This window comes from Oncorhynchus gorbuscha, linkage group LG01 (genome assembly GCF_021184085.1).
Source record: "Oncorhynchus gorbuscha isolate QuinsamMale2020 ecotype Even-year linkage group LG01, OgorEven_v1.0, whole genome shotgun sequence".
NCBI classification, from domain to species: domain Eukaryota; kingdom Metazoa; phylum Chordata; class Actinopteri; order Salmoniformes; family Salmonidae; genus Oncorhynchus; species Oncorhynchus gorbuscha.
Genome location: NC_060173.1, coordinates 104,520,033 through 104,542,833, shown reverse-complemented (window position 1 = coordinate 104,542,833; position 22,801 = coordinate 104,520,033). Strand labels below are relative to the sequence as shown.

Below are 22,801 nucleotides of genomic sequence, written 5' to 3'. Positions count from 1 at the left end.
TTTAAAAGTTAGGTGATTTTATTTATACTCGTAATTTTAGTCATTGGTGAATTTAATAACAAGAATCCAAAATACGCCTCATGCTGTTGAACCTCACAGTGTTGGAGCCCATTTGCATGCTCAACTCTCTCATGTTCCTGTACTCTCCAGGCCTCATGTACATCTGCCTGCCTCTGAAGTGGGGCTGCTCGTACATCAGCCAGTGGCCATCCATCACGTTGCAGGACTGCATGTCGTTCATGCGGAAACGATCGGTCATGGACTCACAGTCGTCGCTCAGCTCGTGCATCTGACCTCCAAAGTTCTCCTTCTCGTAGATCCTCATCCTGAAGTTTCCTCTGTGCTGTAAATGGGAAAAGTGTTTTACCAAATCATTCCAAATATACCATCACATTGCTTTTGCTGGAGTTGTACATGTGGCCTATGGCCTATCAAAATGAACAGGTTTAATATATTTACCATGGGGATGTTACGGCAGGACCTAATGCAGTCAGACATGCCCATACGCTGGTAGTCACCATACTCTCCCCTCCTCACAAAGTACTGGTTTCCCTGGAAGTTGGAACGATCGTACACCATGAAGCAGCCGCTCTCAACTCTGCAGGAGTTGCACCTGCTCAGGTAGGAGGTCAGCTCAGGGCAGTCGCTGGAGGTCTCATAGGAACGACCCTGGAAGTTCCTGTCCTCGTAGAAGATGATCTAAAAACACACAACAAAACCACAATTTATTAAAAATAGATGTAGTTCTAACAGTACAGTACAATTCATTGATGGTTTTAAACTGCTGCTTAAATGCCTAGTTTCATCAAAGCTCCACACACCTTGCCCGTAGACATGGTTGCGGTTACTGTGTTGGTCTCAGGATTGCACAAGTTTCTGTATGTCCCCCCTACCGCTTTTATACCTGAGCCGACCAATAAAGAATATGTGGCTCCATTGTTCAAACCCCTGACAGAGCAACATGGCATAGAGGCCCCCCTCCCTGTACAGTACAAAGTGGCCTTTGAAGGGTCATTTTTAAAGGGTCATTATTTCCAGCTGGGTCCATTTGTGAGGAGAGCCCATGCCTTTATTGTTTCTGTTGAATAACAATAGGAGGGGGAACTCTTCATATCGAGACTTTTCAGAGATATTCCACTAAGTTAACTGACATTTGTTCATGGGTATTACTATTCCAATCTTTTATTTAAAGACAAAACACAAAAAATGGAAGCATCATGATTCAAACATCAGTCTATTGGAAAAAATATAACACATGACTGAAAAACATGATTTCATATTAGCTGGTCTCGCCCAGTGTGAATCAATGTGGATGAAAATGAATATATTAACGTTCCCAATGTAATTAGATGGTTGTTGGGATTTTCCTTCCTCCAGCAAAATTGTAGGCAAACAATTCATAAATTGTGAAATTTTATATCTGGAATCCAAGAACATTCTAGTAGTGGTTAGTAAAGTGGAGCAACTATATGATTACTAAGTGCCTTCAGACAGTATTCCTACCCCTTGACTTTTTCCACATTTTGTTGTGCTACAGCCTGAATTTAAAATGGATTAATTATATATTTTTTCTCTCACATATCTAAACACAATACCCTAAAACGACAAACTGAAAACATGTTTTGAGATTTCTTTGCAGATTTATTGAAAAATTAAATACAGAAATATCTAATTTAATATCACACACCGAGTCAATACTTTGCAGAAGCACCTTTTGCAGCAATTACAGCTGTGAGTCTTTCTGGGTAAGCCTCTAAGAGAATTCCACACCTGGATTGAGCAACATTTGCCCATTATTCTTTTCATAACTCTTCAAGCTCTGTCAGATTGGTTGTTGATCATTGCTAGACAACCATTTTCAGTTCTTGCCATAGATTTGTAAGGTGATTTAAGTCAAAACTGTAACTCTACCACTAAAGAATATTCACTGCCTTCTTGGTAAGCAACTCACATGTAGATTTGGCCTTGTGTTTCGGGTTATTGTCCTACTGAAAGGTGAATTCAACCCCCAGTGTCTGGTGGAAAGCAGACTGAACCAGATTTTCCTCTAGGATTTTGCCTGTGCTTAGCACCATTCAGTTGATTTTTTATCCCCGAAAAACTCCCCAGTCCTTAACGATTACAACCATACCCATAACATGATGCAGCCACTACAATTCTTGAAAATATGGAGAGTGGTACTCAGTAATATGTTGTATTGGATTTTCCCCAAACATAACACTTTGTATTCAGGACAAACAATGTATTGTTTTGCCAATTTTTTTTGCAGAATTACTTTAGCGTCTTGTTGCAAACTGGATGCATTTTCCCTCTGTTAATTAGGTTATTATTGTGGAGTAACTACGACGTTGTTGATCCATCCTCAGTTTTAGCAGAGATAGACGAAAAACAAAATCAAAAAGAAAGGAGGGCACTCAGTGGGCTGCCCGGAGTAGCAAGGTGGGTTATTAACCCTGGGTTTCTTAACAGGTGGCACCGTAGTTGGAACTGTCAGAGGTCGGCAACTATCTTAGCCATTAAACTCAAACTGTTTTAAAGTCATCATTTTCCTTCTTCTCCGGCAACTGAGTTAGGAAGGATGCCCATATAGTTGTGGTGACTGGGTGTGTTGATACACAATCCAAAGTGTAATTAATAACTTCACCATGCTCAAAGGGATATTTAATGTCTGCTTTTTTAAACCGGTCTACCAATAGGTGCCCTTTGGGAGGAATTGGAAAACCTACCAGGTCTTTTTGGTTGAATCTGTAGTTGAAATGTACTACTCAACTGAGGGACCTTACAGATAATTGTATGTATAGGGTACATAGATGAGATATTCATTAAAACATCTATTTAAACACAAGTTTTGCACACAGAGTGAGTCCATGCAACTTATTATGTGACATGTTAAGCGATTTTTCCTGCTGAACTTATTTAGACTTGCCATAACAAAGGGGTTAAATACTTATTGACTCAAGTCATTTCAGCTTTTAATTTTGAATTCATTTGTACAAATTAAAATGAATAAAAATCCACTTTGACATTATGGGGTATTGTATGTAGGCCAGTAACAAAAATCTAAATTGAATACATTTTAAATTCAGGCTGTAACACAACAAAATGTGGAAGAGGTCAAGGGGTGTGAATACTTTCTGAAGGCACTGTATATAACATTTTACACTGACATGGAATAATTTTTAGGGGAATAATTCAGTACCAATTTAACATTTGGTAACTGCCTGGCACATAATGATGCCCATAAATGCTATTATTAATAGGTGTTTGGCCTTTTCTGACAATATTAACAGACCTTGAAGCAACATCTCAAGACATGAGTCAGGAAGTTAATGCTTGGTCGCAAATGGGTCGGGACAATGACCCCAAGCATATTTCAAAAGTTGTGGCAAAATGGCTTAAGGACAACAAAGTCAAGGTATTGAAGTGGCCATCACAAAGCCCTGACCTCAATCCGATAGAAAATTTGTGGGCAGAACTGAAAAAGTGTGTGCGAGCAAGGAGGCCTACAAACCTGACTCAGTTACACCAGCTCTGTCAGGAGGAATGGGCCAAAATTCACCCAACTTATTGTGGGAAGGTTGTGGAAGGCTACCTGAAACATTTGACCCAAGTTAAACAATTTAAAGGCAATGCCAATTTAAAGCCAATTTAAAGGCAATGCTAATACTAATTGAGTGTATGTAAACTTCTGACCCACTGGGAATGTGATGAAAGGGGAAAAAAGGTCAAATAAATAATTCTCTACTATTATTCTGACATTTCACATTCTTAAAATAAAGTGGTGATCCTAACTGACCTAAAACAGGGCATTTTTTACTAGGATTAAACGTCAGGAATTGTGAAAAACTGAGTTTAAATGTATTTGGCTAAGGTGTATGTACACTTCCAACTGCAACTGTATCTGGATAGCATTGCCATTTATAGACATACCTTGGAAGACCACCTCAAGCATCTTAACAGAGTCTGCAAGGTAGGTACTTGGGTAACCAACTGGGAAAGGGAGAGGTCAGACCCCAGGTGGACAAATTGGAGTTCATTCAAAGCCAAAACTCAAGTGAAGTTCTTGTTTGAGGGAATGTATATTTTGTGACATGGGAGTAGGGAGTTTGATGTTTTGTTTCAGTATTTCAGCATGGTGACTGGTAAATGTTCACACATTGAAAACAGAGTCATTTGATGTGCCTGATCATTTCCATATCTATCTCATTTTAAAACTACTATCTGACAATAGTTTTGCAAACACAAAGTTGTGTGTGCAAGATACAGGAGAACAAGAAAAGTTCAACCCAGAAAAAAGGTGTGAAGTGTGAAAAATCAAGGTCCATCTATTTAGGTGTGTTTTAAATATAATTGATTTATTATTCATTTATTAAGCGGTATATTGAGCATTAACATAATAATTTCGGTGTGTTTTAAATATAATAAGCATTTATTAAGCGGTATATTGAGCATTAACATAATCAAATTAAAATTAAACAAACACGAAAGGGAAGATGTGTATACCCTCCATTTCTAAATGTTTTTTGTAGGTTTGGCATACTCTAGAGCATGGTAAACACACTACTATTTAACCATTAAAAACAATTATATAGTTACCATATTATTTAATCAGTGAAGAAACTCTTATCCAGAGTGACTTACAGGAGCTATTAGGGTTAAGTGCCTTGCTCAAGGGCACATTGACAGATTTTTCACCTAGTCGGCTCGGGGATTCAAACCAACGACCTTTCGGTTACTGGCCCAGCGCCATTTCTCAGAAACACTCATATATCATACTGTGTTCAGTGTTGTCTGTCCCTACAGGTTCATGTTTTGGGTCAGACACTGACTGGTTCATTTTACCTTTTTAAATAGGAAATTGGAAGGAAATGCAAATAAAAATGGTATAAAATATACATTATTAGCTACATCCATTAGGTAAAAGCTATGCATTGATAGTTCTATTACGACTTCCAACACTTTCTCCTACTCTTTGTTTTGTATCTAATCATGGGTCTCTAGTTTTACATTGGGCTCCAGTAGTAGAGTGATGCATTGGCGTGCCTTGCAAAATGTGATGATTTTATTCAAAAGCAAAAGGAGTATAGGATCAATGTAGTTTCAACCACTTATGGAAAGTGTTTGAATCAGGACAAAGCAGGACACGACTGGACTGGTAAAATTGTGTTGTGTTGGGCCTCTGTGGACTTTTGCAGAACAAGACAAAAGACGATATTAAATAATAATTTTTTATTTAAAAGTCAACCGTTTCACTGAACAGGTGGGCCTGATAATTTAACAGGAGTCGGTGATCCTTCTAATGGAACTGAACTTCATTCCATTGTAACCCTGCATCTCTCTGAGGTTTCTGTACTCTCCAGGCCTCATGTATATCTGCCTGCCTTTGTAATGGGGCTGCTCGTACATCAGCCAGTGGCCATCCATCACGTTGCAGGACTGGCAGTCGGACATACGGTAACGCTCCTGGATGGAGTCACAGTCCTCGCTCATCTCATGCATCTGACCTCCGAAGTTCTCCCTCTCGTAGATCCTCATCTTGTAGTTTCCTCTGTGCTGCTAAGATACATTTTGTATATGGGATTAGTTTATTATAAACGTTACATTGTATTGGAATCTGTGATGTATCATGGTGCTTCATACCATGGGGATGTTACGGCAGGACTTGATGCAGTCATCGAAACCCATCATACGCTGGTAGTCAGGGTACTCGCCCCTTCGCATGAAGTACTGGTTCCCCATGTAGTTGTTGCGATCGTAGGCCATGAAGCAGCCGCTCTCAACCCTGCAGGAGTTGCACCTGCTAAGGTGGGATGTCAGCTCAGGGCAGTCCTGGCTGGTCTCATAGGAGCGACCCTGGAAGTTCTTGTCCTCGTAGAAGATGATCTGAAAACAAATACTCTTGCAATTAGCCAGAAGAAAATGTGACCAGAATGTGTTCAGAACTGTGTAGAACTTTCCTTTAATTGGTGGTTATAATAAAATGCTTAACACTGGACTGCATTATTCAATCAAATCAATAAAAAATGTATTTATGAAGCCCTTTTAACATCAGCCTATGTCACAAAGTGCTATACAGAAACTCAGCCTAAAACCCCAAACAGCAAGCAATGCAGATGTAGAAGCACTGAATTTTGATCTTTGTATAGTGTTATTACTTTATTTAATGTATATATTTCTATAAAACCACTGAATTACTGTATATACAGTAATAATCAGATCACATGACCTCTAAACTGCAAAGAACAATATTAACTCACCTTTCCCTGCATGTTTATGGTTATTTAGAGCGATGCTATAGCTATGCCGGTCTGCAGCCTGTTTTATACCTGATGTGACATCCACAGAATCTCTGGTTCCATTGTATGAAACACATGAGTCAGCTGTATGCTATGCAATGGTTGCTCCCACTGTTTGTCACCACAGACGGGAAAGCATTATTATGTACAGTCAAAAGGGGGGACAAATGAGAATGTTCTGCCGTAAAAGCAATTTTGAGGCTAATTTAGAGGCACACGTGTAGTTTTATATGTATTTGAGGCCAAATGGTCTTCGATTTCAGGAATGGCATTCTGAAATTGGTCCCTGTCATGTCTGTTTTAATAGCAGTCCTATTTTTGTTAATTTTTTTGTGTTTTTTTGGGGGGGACAAATGCTATACTGTACTTCAGAATCTCAAACCAAATACATTTGTATTTGTCACATGCGTGGACTTACCGTGAATGCTTACTTACAAGCCCAGTTTTGAGATAATAGAGTTAAGAAAATATTGACTAAATAAATGTAAGTAAAAAAAAAAGTAACTATAAAATAACAATAATGAGGCTATATACAGGGGGTACCGGTACCAAGTCAATGTGCGGGTTACAGGTTAGTTGAGGTAATTTGTACATGTATGTAGGTGTAAAGTGATTATGCATAGATAATAAAAAGTGAGTATCAGCAGTGTAAAAAACACTGTTTTAAAATGCATTTATGAGTCTTCAATTTCTTTTTGTATACATTTAATTAACATAGGTACTACAGTATGTTAAACCAACCATCAACATTTTCATATTTAAAACATTTTCATAGTTACCTATGCAAAAGTACCCACATGCCTACAAATGGCCAAAACGTCCCCAATGCCAAGGGCCGATAAAGAGGAGTGTCTATGTTCCACATGTTCTGAGGGAAGCACCTGTTTCAAGCAAAGCATGCTTCTGTTGGCTCCTGACCTGTCTGCCAGTCATGTACAACCTATCATCTTAGCAATCCTCTTGTGGGCACACCTAGCTTTTTTCAAACATGAGATGAAGGGAGAGACAAGGGAGGTCACTATCTATGACTCGTCAGAGCTGCTGGTTTCCAGCATTGTGGGTACATGTTCTCAACTGAGGGCTGAATCACAACTTGATGACATGGATCAAACATTTTCACACAATTGTATCATTGACTTCTATCAATGCATGATTTACATAGATATTTGAGCTACACATGCTTAGCATGTTTATATTTGGCAGGGGAGCAACTTTTGTTTTAGAAGTGGGGGGGGGATAATAGTAATAATCTTTTCTTTAGTCGTATAAACACTCCAAACAGATACTCGGAGGCGTTCGCATGGTCCTAAAGCACACCGTTGCCTCATTTTGTGTCACATTCCAATGAAAAACCTGGGGGGCACAAAAATGGCACTTCCTAATGCGCGGGGGGGGGGGGGGGGGGGGGGGGGTACATGACACCCCTGTCCCCAGTGAAAGTTGTGCCCCTGGTATTTGGTTGACCACCGGATTTATCTGATGTCATTGAGGAGTTTACCACATCCATCATCAGTGTCCGTACATATCCCAACCAGAAGCCATGGATTACAGACAACATCCCCACTGAGCTAAAGGCTAGAGCTGCAGATTTCAAGGAGCAGGACACTAATCCGGATACTTATAAGAAATCCTGATACGCTCTATGACGAACCATCAAACAGGCAAAGTGTCAATACAGGACTAAGATCAAATCCTACTACACCGGCTCTGACACTCGTTGGATGTGGCAGGGCATGCAAACTATCATGGGAAACCCAGCAGCGAACTGCCCAGAAATGCGAGCCTACCAGATGAGCTAACTGATTTATATGCTTGCTTCGAGACTAGCAACTCTGAAGCATGCATGAGAGCATCAGCTGTTCCGGACGACTGTGTGATCACGCTCTCTGTAGCCGATATGAGTAAGACTTTTAAACAGGTTAATATTCACAAGGCCGCAGGGCCAGACGGATTACCAGGACGAGTACTCAGAAAATGCATTGACCAGCTGGCAAGTGTCTTCACTAAAATGTTCAAGCTCTCCCTGACCAGTCTGTAATACCTACAGGTTTCAAGCAAACCACCATAGTCCATGCGCTGAAGAATGCCAAGGTAACCTGTCTAAATGACTATCGCCATGAAATGCTTTGAAAGGCTGGTCATGGCTAACATTAACATCATCATCCAAGACACCCTGGACCCACTCCAATTCGCATACCGCCCAACAGATCCAAGGATGATGCAATTTCTATTGCACTCCACATGGTCATTTCCCAACTGGACAAAAGGAACAGTGTCCGTATCACTAAGGACCTGAAGTACATTGAGAAAGTATTCATACTGTCACATCCTGACCTTAGTTTCTTTTTTATGTCTCTGTTCTAGTTTGGTCAGGGCGTGAGTTGGGGTGGGCATTCTATGTTGTGTATTCTAGGTTTTGTATTTCTGTGTTTGGCCTGGTATGGTTCCCAATCAGAGGCAGCTGTCGATCGTTGTCTCTGATTGAGAACCATACTTAGCTGTAATCGCTGCCAAAGGTGCTTCTACAAAGTATTGACTCAGAGGTGAATACCTATATACATTTGGTATTTCTGTATTTCATATTTAATAAATAATGCTAATTTAAAAAAAAGGTTGTCATTATGGGGTAAGTGTGTGTAGTTGGGTGACAATAATTGTATTTTTGATCCATTTTGAATTCAGGATGTAACACAACAAAATATGGAATAAGTCAAGCGGTATTCAAATTTTCTGAAGGCACTGTATTTCGGTCCAAACACACCAACACAGTCGTCAAGAGGGTATGACAACGCCTCTTCCCCCCCAGGAGGCTGAAAAGATTTGGCAATGGCCCTCAGATTCTCAAATTGTTCTATAGCTGCACCATTGAGAGCATCTTGACTGGCTGCATCACCAATTGATAAGGCAACTGCTTGGCATCCAACCGCAAGGCACAGAGGGTAGTGCATATGGCCTAGTAAATCACTGGGGCCGAGCTCCCTGCCATCCAGAACCTCTATACTAGGCAGTGTCAGAGGAAGGCCCTAAAATTGTCAAAGACACCAGCCACCAAAGTCATAGACTGTTCTCTCTGCTACCACATGGCATGCGGTGCCGGAGCACCAAGTCTGGGAACAAAAGCCTCCTGAACAGCTTCTACCCCCAAACAATAAAACTTCTGAACAGCTTCTACCCCCAAACAATAAGACTTCTGAACAGCTTCTACCCCCAAACAATAAGACTGCTGAACAGCTTCTACCCCCAAACAATAAGACTGCTGAACAGCTTCTACCCCCAAACAATAAGACTGCTGAACAGCTTCTACCCCCAAACAATAAGACTGCTGAACAGCTTCTACCCCCAAACAATAAGACTGCTGAACAGCTTCTACCCCCAAACAATAAGACTGCTGAACAGCTTCTACCCCCAAACAATAAGACTGCTGAACAGCTTCTACCCCCAAACAATAAGACTGCTGAACAGCTTCTACCCCCAAACAATAAGACTGCTGAACAGCTTCTACCCCCAAACAATAAGACTGCTGAACAGCTTCTACCCCCAAACAATAAGACTGCTGAACAGCTTCTACCCCCAAACAATAAGACTGCTGAACAGCTTCTACCCCCAAACAATAAGACTGCTGAACAGCTTCTACCCCCAAACAATAAGACTGCTGAACAGCTTCTACCCCCAAACAATAAGACTGCTGAACAGCTTTTACCCCCAAACAATAAGACTGCTGAACAGCTTCTACCCCCAAACAATAAGACTGCTGAACAGCTTCTACCCCCAAACAATAAGACTGCTGAACAGCTTCTACCCCCAAACAATAAGACTGCTGAACTGTTAATCAAATGGCTACCCTGACTACTTGCATTGACCCCCTTATATTTGCACTGAGTTTCTTGCACTATGCATACTCATTGGACTCTACTCAAACACTCATTGGACTCTACTCAAACACTTAATGGACTCTACTCACACACTCATTGGACTCTACTCAAACACTTAATGGACTCTACTCACACACTCATTGGACTCTACTCACACACTTAATGGACTCTACTCACACACTCATTGGACTCTACTCACACACTTAATGGACTCTACTCACACACTCAATGGACTCTACTCAAACACTTACTGGACTCTACCCACACACTCATTGGACTCTACTCATACACTTACTGGACTCTACCTACACACTCACACACTCACACATATTACACTGGCATTCCAACACATGCATACACGTATTACCTCAATTACCTCAACTAACTCGTACCCCTGCACATTGACTCGGTACCAGTACTCCTTGTATATAGTCGTTATTGTTATTTTGTTGTGTTGCTATTTCCTTTTAGCAATGTTTTCTTACTTTTGAACTCTGCACTGTTGGTTCAGAGTTCGAAGTAGGTATTTCACGGTAAAGTCTACACCTGTTGTGTTTGCCACATGGGACATAACATTTGATTTTTATTTAATATTGTGGCTGTAGAGGGTCATTTATCAAACTGGTCTCTCTATATTAATTTAAAAAAAATATGTTCTTGATTGTCTTATTAATCCTGCTGATTGGTTTTAATGTCTGTGTAAAAAAGCTGTACCTTTACCATACACAACAGTGGAGACTTCTGAGGGGATGATTGGCTCATAATAATGGCTGGAACGAAGCGAATGGTATCAACCATATGGAAACCATGTGTTTGATGTATTTGATACCATTTCATTTATTCTGCTGCAGTTGCATAATGAGAAGCTTAAGTGAACTGTATTAAAACGTATTACTGTTTATTGGAGATTGGTTGATGCGATGTTGGTGGAGTAGCGCAACGTGTATTATTAGTTAAGTTTGTTCACTCTACAAGTTGACCAATACATTAGTGTTAACATCAAAATCCCTCTTTATCATCTTAAGAACATTCATTTGAATGCTTTATGGCAGTCAATAAGTCATGCTCATAACAGCACTTAGTAGGTTTTATGGTATAAAGTACAATTGAAATGTTACGTATATCTTTCTGGTAAAAATAGAAACACAAAACGGCAAAATATTGAAATAATGTAGCACACTCAATTGTTTTGGATTACTAATCACTTTTATTTGGTCAATATGAGATGTCTAGCACATATCAGTGATACGCCTGATGCTCATAAACTTCATGCCACTCATGCCCATCTCTCTGAAGCTCCTGTACTCTCCAGGCCTCATGTACATCTGCCTGCCTCTGAAGTGGGGCTGCTCGTACATCAGCCAGTGGCCGTCCATCACGTTGCAGGACTGGCAGTCTGACATACGGTAACGCTCCTGGATGGAGTCACAGTCGTCCATCATCTCGTGCATCTGACCCCCGAAGTTCTCCCTCTCGTAGATCCTCATCTTATAGTTTCCACGGTGCTGTTAGGAGGAAAGAACATGTTGAATTATTTCCTGAATGCACCAGACTGTTGAATAGCTCAAATATGACTTGCATGATTAATTATGGAATTGTGGGCCGTTACAGCAGCCTGAATATCATATTTTACCATGGGGATCATGCGGCAGGACCTGAAACCATCGCTCATTCCCATCATACTCTGGTAGTCTGAGTACTCTCCCCTCTTCATGAAGTGCTGGTTTCCCATGTAGTTGGGGCGCTCGTACACCATGAAGCATCCACTCTGGACCCTGCAGGATTGGCACCTGCTCATGTAGGAGGAAATGTCGGGGCAGTCGGAGCTGCACTCATAAGAGCGGCCCTGGAAGTTTCTGTCCTCGTAGAAGGTGGCCTGAAAACACAATGTATTTATTTATAATTTCTAAATATATAATTCAATAAATGCAACAAATATAAGCTTTTTTGTACGTAAAGATACAAAGATAATATAGAGAAAAATGTGTTTTAGAATAAAATAAAAATAAATGCTTACTCTTCCCATGTTCATGCCGGTGCTGGTCATTGTTGGTCACTGACTTGCTGCTGTTGCTGCTGCACTGATGTCCTGTCTGTGGCAACCCTTACTTTTATACCTGACCTAATCCAAAGAATCTGTTAGACCCATTGTGTAAACCCCTGACCTAGCAACAGGGTATAGAGGCCTGTAGAGTGCTGAAGTACTGTACTCATATTTCCACGTGACTGGGTCCCAAAAAAAGACATAAAAGCCTATTTTCACTGTGAAACAGGTAACACAAAACCATTCAAAGGAACAATGGACTCTGACAGTGAAAACCATTGCATACATATATGCAAATGAGTGGGGTGGAGTCTACAAGTCAGTTACACAATTATAATTATATTTCAACATATGATTAATATTCCCTTGTGATCTTGTTCATTCAGTAAAGTCAGTTAAATATAACTCTTGTGTTAAATGTAACTCAATGCTAAAATTGAATCACCTGACTCCATAGATGTATTTTCTGTCAATATATATTTAAATAATTGTTCAGAGAAGTAAAACATTTATTTAAAGATAATTCTAATGAGAATGAAATGAACAGAGAATAAAAACACTTTTTTGATGACAATGTTTCAAAAATATTCCTGATTACTACTACTCAGTGTATCTAGATTGTGACTAACTGGGTTAGAAAACAGCACATTGTGTGGAATGAGGATTTGTTAAGTACATCACAACCATAATTCATGTCCATTCCATGAGTGTATGGTAGCCCTAATTCTGCATGCGTTTAAATGTTCAGAGTTATGTTTCAGTTGTTGAGGAGATGCACCATATATTATATTTCCTGACTAGAATGAAGATTACAACACACATAACTAACTAGCTATATCAATTAAACAAATATATTTTAAAAAGTGCAGTCGTGCCAACAAGTTAAATGTAATTTGACAACTTGGGACTGAGAATATGCCATGAGGGATGCTGGCGAGCTGGATGTCAAAGACTTGAGTTTGTAAAACATCAAAAACCCTTGTCAGTGACGTAATCACTAAAGCAGGTGTTTTTAGCCATAGCATCCGCTGGCTGCTTTAGCTAACCAATGTCTTCACAAGGTCCTAAACCATATCATAACAGCCATCGATAAGAGACATTACTGTGCAGCCGTATTCTTCGACCTGGGCAATCACAACATTCTTATCGGCATACTCAACAGCCTTGGTTTCTCAAATGATTGTCTCGACTGGTTCACCAACTACTTCTCTGATAGAGTTCAGTGTGTCAAATCAGAGGGCCTGTTGTGCGCACCTCTGGCAGACTCTACAGGGGTGCCACAGGGTTCAATTCTCGGTTTGACACTCTTCTCTGTATACATCAATGATGTTGCTCTTGCTGCTGGTGATTCTCTGATCCACCTCTACGCAAACGACACCATTCTGTATACCTCTGGCCCTTCTTTGGACACTGTGTTAACTAACCTCCAGATGAGCTTCAATGCCATACAACTCTCCTTCCGTGGCCTCCAACTGCTCTTAAATACAAGTAAAACTGTAACGGTATTCGTCGTCTGAAGAAGAGGAATCATCAGACCAAAGCGCAGCGTGGTAAGTGTTCATGCTTGTTTTATTAAAACTGAACACTATAAAAAAATAAACAAGAGCATAACCTAAACAGTCCTGTAAGGTGCAAACACTAAACAGAAATTAACTACCCACAAAAACCATGTGGGGAAAAAGCTACCTAAGTATGGTTCCCAACGATTGACAGCTGTCCCTGATTGAGAACCATACCCGGCCAAAACAAAGAAATACAAAAACATAGAAAAAAGAACATAGAATGCCCACCCAAATCACACCCCGACCAAACCAAAATAGAGACATAAAAAGCTCTAAGGTCAGGGCGTGACAAAACTAAATGCATGCTCTTCAACCGATCGCTGCCCGCACCTGCCTGCCCATCTAGCATCACTACTCTAGACGGTTCTGACTTAGAATATGTGGACAACTACAAATACCTAGGTGTCTGGTTAGACTGTAAACTCTCCTTTCAGACTCACATTAAACATCTCCAATTCAAAATTAAATCTATTCCTATTTGGCAACAAAGCATCCTTCACTCATGCTGCCAAACATACCCTCGTAAAACTGACCATCCTACCGATCCTCGACTTTGGCGATGTCATTTACAAAATATCCTTCAACACTCTACTCAACAAATTGGATGCAGTCTATCACAGTGCCATCTGTTTTGTCACCAGAGCCCCATATACTTCCCACCACTGCGACCTGTACGCTCTCGTTGGCTGGCCCTTGCTTCATACTTATCGCCAAACCCACTGGCTCCAGGTCATATACAAGTCTCTGCTAGGTAAAGCCCCCCTTATCTCAGCTCACTGGTCACCATAGCAGCACCCACTCGTAGCACGCGCTCCAGCAGGTATATCTCACTGGTCACCCCCAAAGCCAATTCCTCATTTGGTCGCCTTTCCTTCCAGTTCCCTGCTGCCAATGACTGAAACAAACTGAAAAAATTACTGAAGCTAGATACTCAATACCTCCCTCACTAGCTTTAAGCACCAGCTGTCAGAGCAGCTAACAGATCACTGCACCTGTACATAGCCCATCTGTAAATATCCCATCCAACTACGTCATCCCCACTGTATTTATTTATTTATCTTGCTCCTTTGCACCCCAGTATCTCTACTTGCACATCCATCTTCTGCACATCTACCATTCCAGTGTTTAATTGCTATGTTGTAATAACTTCGCCACCATGGCCCATTTATTGCCATACCTTGGGTACCTCCCTCATTTGCACATGCTGTATATAGATTTTTTAAATGCATTATTGACTGAATGTTTGTTTATTCCATGTGTAACTCTGTGAAGTTGTATGTGTCGAACTGCTTTGCTTTAGATGAATGTGGAGATTGTGTTATTTACTTAGCAAGAACTAATACAGGGCCAACTGGAATTTCAAAAACAGATTAATAAAAAAATGTAATTCTTAATAACCTGTTGCGACTCTAGGGGGCAGTATTTTCATATTTTTTTTTTAAACGTTCCCGTTTTAAACGGGATATTTTGTCAGGACAAGATGCTAGAATATGCATTTAATTGACAGCTTAGGATATAAAACACTCTAACATTTCAAAAACTGTAAAGATATTGTCTGTGAGTATAACAGAACTGATGTTACAGGCGAAAGCCTGAGAAAAATCCAATCCGGGAGTGCCCCATATTTTGAAAGCTCTGCATTCCAATGAGTCCCTATTGAGCTGTGAATGTGCTATCAACCAGCTTACGCTTTCTACGTATTCCCCAAGGTGTCTACAGCATTGTGACGTAGTTTTACGCATTTATGTTGAAGAATAGCCGTATGCGGCTACATTGCGTAAGTGGTCACCTGATGGCTCCCATGGTGACTCTCGAGTAAAATACAGAGGTAGCCATTACTCCAATCGGTCCTACTGAAAAACTAATTGTCCCGACGGATATATTATCGAATAGATATTTGAAAAACACCTTGAGGGTTGATTATAAACAACGTTTGCCATGGTTCTGTCGATATTATGGAGCTAATTTGGAATATTTTTCGCCGTTTTCGTGACTGCAATTTCCGGGCGATTTCTCAGCCAAACGTGAAGAACAAAGGGAGCTATTTCGCCTACAAAAATAATATTTTGGGAAAAAAGGAACATTGGCTAGCTAACTGGGAGTCTCGTGTGTGAAAACATCCGAAGCTCACCAAAGGTAAACGATTTAATTTGATTGCTTTTCTGATTTCTGTGACCAAGTTACCTGCTGCTAGCTGGACAAAATGCTATGCTAGGCTATCGATAAACTTACACAAATGCTTGTCTAGCTTTGGCTATAAAGTAGAGGTTTTATAGTAGAGGTTTTTACTTAAAATTCATACAATGTGATTTTATGGATTTTTGTTTTAGATTCCGTCTCTCACAGTTGAAGTGTACCTATGATATAAATTACAGACCTCTACATGCTTTGTAAGTAGGGAAACCTGCAAAATCGGCAGTGTATCAAATACTTGTTCTCCCCACTGTATATACGGTATATCCATATACATACATACATACACATACCCACAAACAGTTGAAGTCGGAAGTTTACATACACCTTAGCCAAATACATTTAAACTCAGTTTTCAACCATTTCTGACATTTAATCCTAGTAAAAATCCCTGTTTTAGGTCAGTTAGGATCACCACTTTATTTTAAGAATGTGAAATGTCAGAATAATAGAAGAGAGAATTATTTATTTCAGCTTGTATTTCTTTCATCACATTCCCAGTGGGTCAGACGTTTACATACACACAATTAGTATTTGGTAGCAATGCCTTTAAATTGTTTTTAACTTAGGTCAAATGTTTCGGGTAGCCTTCCACAAGCTTCCCACAATAAGTTGGGTTAATTTTGGCCCATTTCTCCTGACAGAGCTGGTGTAACTGAGTTAGTTTAGTAGGCCTCCTTGCTCGCACACGTTTTTTCAGATCTGTCCACACATTTTTTATAGGATTGAGGTCAGGGCGTTGTGATGGCCACTCCAATATCTTGACTTTGTTGTCCTTAAGTTATTTTGCCACAACTTTGGAAGTATGCTTGGGGTCATTGTCCATTCGGAAGCCCATTTGCGACCAAGCTTTAACTTCCTGACTGATGTATTGAGATGTTGCTTCAATATATCCACATAATTTTCCAGCCTCATGAAGCCATCTATTTTGTGAAGTGCACCAGTCCCTCCTGCAGCAAATCACCCCCATAACATGATGCCCCCCCCCCCCCGTGCTTCACGGTTGGGATGGTGTTCTTCGGCTTGCCAAACTGTTCTATTTTTCTTCATCAGACCAGAGGACATTTCTCCAAAAAGTACGATCTTGTCCCCAAGTGCAGTTGCAAACCGTAGTCTGGCTTTTTTTATGGCGGTTTTGGAGCAGTGGCTTCTTCCTTGCTCAGCGGCCTTTCAGGTTATGTCGATATAGGACTCGTTTTGACTGTGGATATAGATACATTTGTACCGGTTTCCTCCAACATCTTCACAAGGTCCTTTGCTGTTGTTCTGGGATTGATTTGCACTTTTCGCACCAAAGAAAGTTCATCTCTAGGAGACAGAACGCATCTCCTTCCTGAGTGGTATGACGGCTTCGTGGTCCCATGGTGTTTATACTTGAGTACTATTGTTTGTAAAGATGAACGGGGTACCTTCGGGTGTTTGGAAATTGCTCCCAAGGATGAGCCAGACTTGTGGAGGTCTACAATTTATTTTCTGAGGTCTTGGCTGATTTCTTTTGATTTTCCCATGATGTCAAGCAAAGAGGCGCTGAGTTTGAAGGTAGGCGTTGAAATACATCCACAGGTACTCCTCCAATTGGCTCAATTGTCTTCTGATGTCAATTTGCCTCTCGGATGCTTCTAAAGCCATGACATCATTTTCTGGAAGTTGTGGAGTGGTCTAAAAACTCGTTTTAATGACTCCAACCTAAGTGTATGTAATCTTCCGACTTCTACTGCATATACATATACATACACACTTTTTTTTAGAATATACCTTTTTTATTCCCCGAAAACCCTACCACGCCTCGCCTAATTGGAGTAAACTAATAAACACTTACAGTAGACTTCTTCTTTCAGTTTATACATACTATACACATTTTACAGACAGTCTATTTTACAATAGTTATATTTGGTTTGTTTTTAGTCCTGGCCTTCCTCAATTTCTGATGTTCATCCAGTTTGATTTCTATTTGTAACTGTGTTTTTTTCACAAAGGTTTTGTACATATATACATTTTACAGACCCTGTATACAGACATTTGTTATCTTGTTGTTATTAGTCCCACCCTTCAGCTCCATTCAACCCCTCCCATCGATCTCTCAACACCATCCATTTTGGATTTCTATTTGCCATGTATTTTTCAACTGTGCTGTGATGCTTCACAAAAGTCCTGAACATTTCTAGTCTCATAGCTTCTACAGATTGTAAATTGAAGATAACATTTTTTTCTAAAATAATAATTATATTATTGAACGATTGACTATGTCTTTTCAAAACAATAATGATGAGTTGTTGCTCAGTGAGCAACTGTGTGGAATGGTTTCCAAAGAGCGGCCAGCCACGTGGCCTTTAATGTCCCTGAGACAATTCTGGTTTGATGCTAAAATCTTGTATATCAGTATGTATATTTCTATTCAAAACGTTGTCTGTTATGTACGCTTAATAAATGTATATCAGTATGTATATTTCTATTCAAAACGTTGTCTGTTATGCTTAATAAATGTAAGATGATGAAGACCTTTTGTAGGCACTCTTCAAATAAAGTGTTACCCAAACGTATTTGCGAGTCAATGAAGCTGTTCAGCTAATCATATTGCCAATGATCCACTAGATACTGTACTGCATGTTGTATCATGTTAGCATAATTGGTCTCAGCTATATGACAATGAATGCAGGTGTGTGAACAAGAAATAAAATAAAATCAAATGTTACTAGATTTGATTTCTTGTTCACACACCTGCAATCATTGTCATATAGCTGAGACCAATTATGCTAACATGATACAACATGCAGTACAGTACATTATATTACATTTATTAATCAGTACATTTGTTGTCACACTTAAAAAGGGATACATTCAAGGGATCGTGTGAGACTTTGCGAATTAAAGACCTTTTCTACCCAGAGTCAAATGAACTGATGGATGAAATGTTTATGTCTATGGTAGTTGAACTAGCGTTAGTGCTATGACTGGAAGTCTACCAGAACAGCTAGCATGCGAGATTAGTCAGAGTTCATTTGATTTGATTTGAGTTCATCTGACTCTGAGTAAGTAGAAAAAGGGCTTAAAATCACTTAAATAGGTTTGTGAATTATTTTATTCAATGGTTTATTTATAGTAGCAAACTATATATTTAATGGTTTATAGTATATAGTAGCATGAGTCAATGATACACATCATGCTCATGAACCTAATACCGCTTACGCCCCAATACCAAAATATTGAAATAATGTAGCACACTCAAATGTTACGGATTACTAATCACTTTTATTTGGTCAATATAAGATATCTAACACATATCAGTGATACGCCTCATGCTCATAAACTTCATGCCACTCATGCCCATCTCTCTGAAGCTCCTGTACTCTCCAGGCCTCATGTACATCTGCCTGCCTCTGAATTGGGGCTGCTCGTACATCAGCCAGTGGCCGTCCATCACGTTGCAGGACTGGCAGTCGGACATACGGTAACGCTCCTGGATGGAGTCACAGTCGTCCATCATCTCGTGCATCTGACCCCCGAAGTTCTCCCTCTCGTAGATCCTCATCTTGTAGTTTCCACGGTGCTGTTAGGAGGAAAGAACATCATAGGGTTACTTTATTGATCAGTGAAATTATTAACAAACTAATTTTGTATGAGAATACCACCATCAAAACATACTTTATTTTCAAAGATTAATCTAAGTTCAACCTACCATGGGGATCATGCGACAGGACCTGAAACCATCGCTCATTCCCATCATACTCTGGTAGTCAGAGTACTCTCCCCTCTTCATGAAGTACTGGTTTCCCATGTAGTTGGGGCGCTCGTACACCATGAAGCATCCACTCTGGACCCTGCAGGATTGGCACTTGCTCATGTAGGAGGAAATGTCTGGGCAGTCGGAGCTGCACTCATAAGAGCGGCCCTGGAAGTTTCTGTCCTCGTAGAAGGTGGCCTGAAAATAAAATATAATCATTTCTTGAAATTAAACAATTGTACAAAACAAACATTTGAGATACATTTGCGATGCTATTCAGTCACAATGGTAACCAGGTTATCGGGATAAGTACAACTATCATGTTGTAGTTTAGGGTGCGAGAGCATTGCAGCCCTTTTGTAGAACAATCTATGAAAATGAAAGAATAAGTTAAAAAAAATTAACTTCCCCGTGCTTACCCTGCCCATGTTCATGCTGGTGTTGGACATGTTTGCTCACTGTACTGCTGGTTGCTGCTCCTGAACTGCCTTCCTACCATGTTTAACCCTTTCTTTTATACATGACCAAACCTAAAGAATCCCTAGCTCCATTGTTTAAACCCCTGACCCAGCACCATGCTATAGAGGCCTATTGAGGCCACTGAGGTGACGTCCACATTTCCAGGGATCCCTCAGGTCCTATTGTAACCATCGATGGCCACTAGATTATCACCAGTTGATCTCTCCTTAAACCATAAATATGTGCTAAAATCCCCTGCACAGCTTATTTCAATTGCAACCATTATTGACCACCAAATTACTGCTCCCTAAAGCTGATGTCACTGTTAACATTTTAGTCCTGCTTGCTGTCAGAATCTTTGAAGACTTTTTCGGCCTCTGCTCTACATACATACATTCAATATAAGGAAGGTGTTCTTGTTTTGTACACTCAGTGTACATCGAAGTAAATAAACAGATCTCTCTGTTTCACTGTAGACAGGGTTCCTGGATGAAGATTGAATCGAATCCTGAACTATAAAGAATGGTGCTATGATAGCTAACGTTTGATACTGTAGCTATCTGATAGAAAATGTTACCAGACTAGCAAGCTAGAAAACAACTTTGTCTGGCTTGTTATGAAGCACATTGAACACTGGAAATTAAACTACAAGGTGTGTATTTTGGGTCATCTTTAAATTAGAACAGTTGGACAAACTGTTTGCCTCTTTATTTCCTGTGTTTGCTGCTGCCCACGATACTGGGTAAACCGTGAGGAAGCAGGTAACCTAGTGGTTAAGAGTGTCGGTGCCAGCAACAGAAAGGTCAGAAATTCAAATCTCTGCTCTGACTAGGTGAAAAATCTGTCAATGTGCTCTTGAGCAATGCACTTAACCCCAATTGCTCTTGTAAACGGCTCTGAATAAGAATGTCTGCTAAATGACATACATGTAAAATCCATCTAATGCTATAAAGTGGCTCTGGGTACACCTTGTGACTCAGCAAACAAATTGGTTCTGGCTCCTCCCACAGCTTCTCCGAGCTTCTCTCGGGGTTGAGTCCCTCGGAAGTATAGTAAATCAGCTACATTTGTTCAGTGACTTGGCAGATTGTATATGCTTGCTTATCCTTCCTTCCTCTTTAAAATAGCATAATTAAGTAGCACAAAGTCACCTTAATAACGTCAATGATGCATTGTCTGTAATTCTGAAGACATCTCAAAAATGTATTCAAATAAAAGTTCCCAGATGTCAAATATAAGGCTTTTAGCACACTATGTTGTATGTTTCTTAAAATAAAAACACATACATTTGAATATGGTTGTGTAATATCAGATATCTCTTCACATATTACATTTCATAATATATTTAGTATGATATGTTACGTCCTGCATTTTTTTGGTGTTGCCAATTTCCTGTTATTTGTACAGTGCATTGGAAAGGTATTCAGACCCCTTGACTTTTTCCTCATTTTTTTTACCTCATAGCCTTAATTTAAAAAAACATACCCTCATCAATCTACACACAATACCCCATAATGATGAAGCAAAAAAACTTTTTAAAGATTTTTTTGCATATTTAAAAAAACAAAAATCAGATATATCACATTTACATAAGTATTCAGACCCTTTACTCCGTACTTTGTCGAAGCACCTTTGGCAGTGATTAAAGTCTCAAGTCTTCATGGCACACTTGTATTGGGGGAGTTTCTCCCATTCCTCTCTGCAGATCCTCTCAAGCTCTGTCAGGTTGGATGGGGAGCGTTGCAGCACAGCTAGTTTCAGGTCTCTCCAGAGATTTTCAATCGGGTTCAAGTCAGGGCTTTGGGTGGATCACTCAAGGACATTCAGAGACTTGTCGTGAAGCCACTCCTGCATTGTCTTGTTTGTGTGCTCAGGGTCGTTGTCCTGTTGGAACTCTCTATACTTTGCTCCATTCATCTTTGCCTCGATACTGACTGGTCTCCCAGTCCCTGCCGCAGGATAGCATCCCAACAGCATGATGCTGCCACCACCATGCTTCACAGTAAAGTACTTAATTGTTACCCAGAAATGATTTGATATTGAGACAAAAACATCTGCATTGGGTATTTTAAATATATTTAATTAACATTCAATCTATTTAATTAAATCATTCAATCAATTTAATTAAATCATTCAATCTATTTAATTAACAAATTAATACATTACTGATGTATTTGATTTAGAAATACATAATACGATTGTAAGTTTTATACAAATGTATTTAGTATCACAGTTATCAACTATAAAGGATAGTTAAGTAACAACTCACTTTTAATGATGTATTCACTGGTTACCCACTAGGCACACACTGGATACCCACTAGGCACACACTGGTTACCCACTAGGCACACACTGGATACCCACTAGGCACACACTGGTTACCCACTAGGCACACACTGGATACCCACTAGGCACACACTGGTTACCCACTAGGCACACACTGGTTACCCACTAGGTACACACTGGTTACCCACTAGGTACACACTGGTTACCCACTAGGCACACACTGGTTACCCACTAGGCACACACTGGTTACCCACTAGGTACACACTGGTTACCCACTAGGTACACACTGGTTACCCACTAGACACACACTGGTTACCCACTAGGCACACACTGGTTACCCACTAGACACACACTGGTTACCCACTAGG

General features: G+C 40.1%; 4 protein-coding genes across 5 annotated transcripts; all 4 read right to left on the bottom strand.

Moving 5' to 3' along the window:
• LOC124048101 (gamma-crystallin M3-like) lies at positions 1 to 975 on the bottom strand. Its single transcript, XM_046368539.1, has 3 exons — positions 822 to 975; positions 460 to 699; positions 1 to 343 (listed from the first exon to the last, which is right to left on the bottom strand). The coding sequence occupies exons 1-3, from the start codon at positions 966 to 968 to the stop codon at positions 53 to 55; spliced, it is 678 nt and encodes a 225-aa protein (XP_046224495.1). The 5' UTR covers positions 969 to 975; the 3' UTR covers positions 1 to 52.
• A 4,239-nt stretch (positions 976 to 5,214) lies between these two features.
• LOC124048156 (gamma-crystallin M3-like) lies at positions 5,215 to 6,399 on the bottom strand. Of its 2 annotated transcripts, none has more exons than XM_046368648.1 (3): positions 6,258 to 6,399; positions 5,641 to 5,883; positions 5,215 to 5,556 (listed from the first exon to the last, which is right to left on the bottom strand). In XM_046368648.1, the coding sequence occupies exons 1-3, from the start codon at positions 6,267 to 6,269 to the stop codon at positions 5,275 to 5,277; spliced, it is 537 nt and encodes a 178-aa protein (XP_046224604.1). In that variant the 5' UTR covers positions 6,270 to 6,399; the 3' UTR covers positions 5,215 to 5,274. The 2 variants fall into 2 exon arrangements, with proteins under 2 accessions (XP_046224604.1, XP_046224614.1); XM_046368658.1 differs by having other exon boundaries at positions 5,215 to 5,553.
• Positions 6,400 to 11,355: 4,956 nt separating this feature from the next.
• On the bottom strand, positions 11,356 to 12,328 carry LOC124048130 (gamma-crystallin M3-like). Its single transcript, XM_046368587.1, has 3 exons — positions 12,186 to 12,328; positions 11,802 to 12,044; positions 11,356 to 11,673 (listed from the first exon to the last, which is right to left on the bottom strand). Exons 1-3 carry the CDS (start codon positions 12,213 to 12,215, stop codon positions 11,398 to 11,400), a joined length of 549 nt encoding a protein of 182 aa, XP_046224543.1. The 5' UTR covers positions 12,216 to 12,328; the 3' UTR covers positions 11,356 to 11,397.
• A 6,868-nt stretch (positions 12,329 to 19,196) lies between these two features.
• On the bottom strand, positions 19,197 to 20,249 carry LOC124048124 (gamma-crystallin M3-like). The gene is made up of 3 exons (XM_046368576.1): positions 20,108 to 20,249; positions 19,644 to 19,886; positions 19,197 to 19,514 (listed from the first exon to the last, which is right to left on the bottom strand). Exons 1-3 carry the CDS (start codon positions 20,135 to 20,137, stop codon positions 19,239 to 19,241), a joined length of 549 nt encoding a protein of 182 aa, XP_046224532.1. The 5' UTR covers positions 20,138 to 20,249; the 3' UTR covers positions 19,197 to 19,238.
• Between the last annotated feature and the right edge of the window lie 2,552 nt (positions 20,250 to 22,801).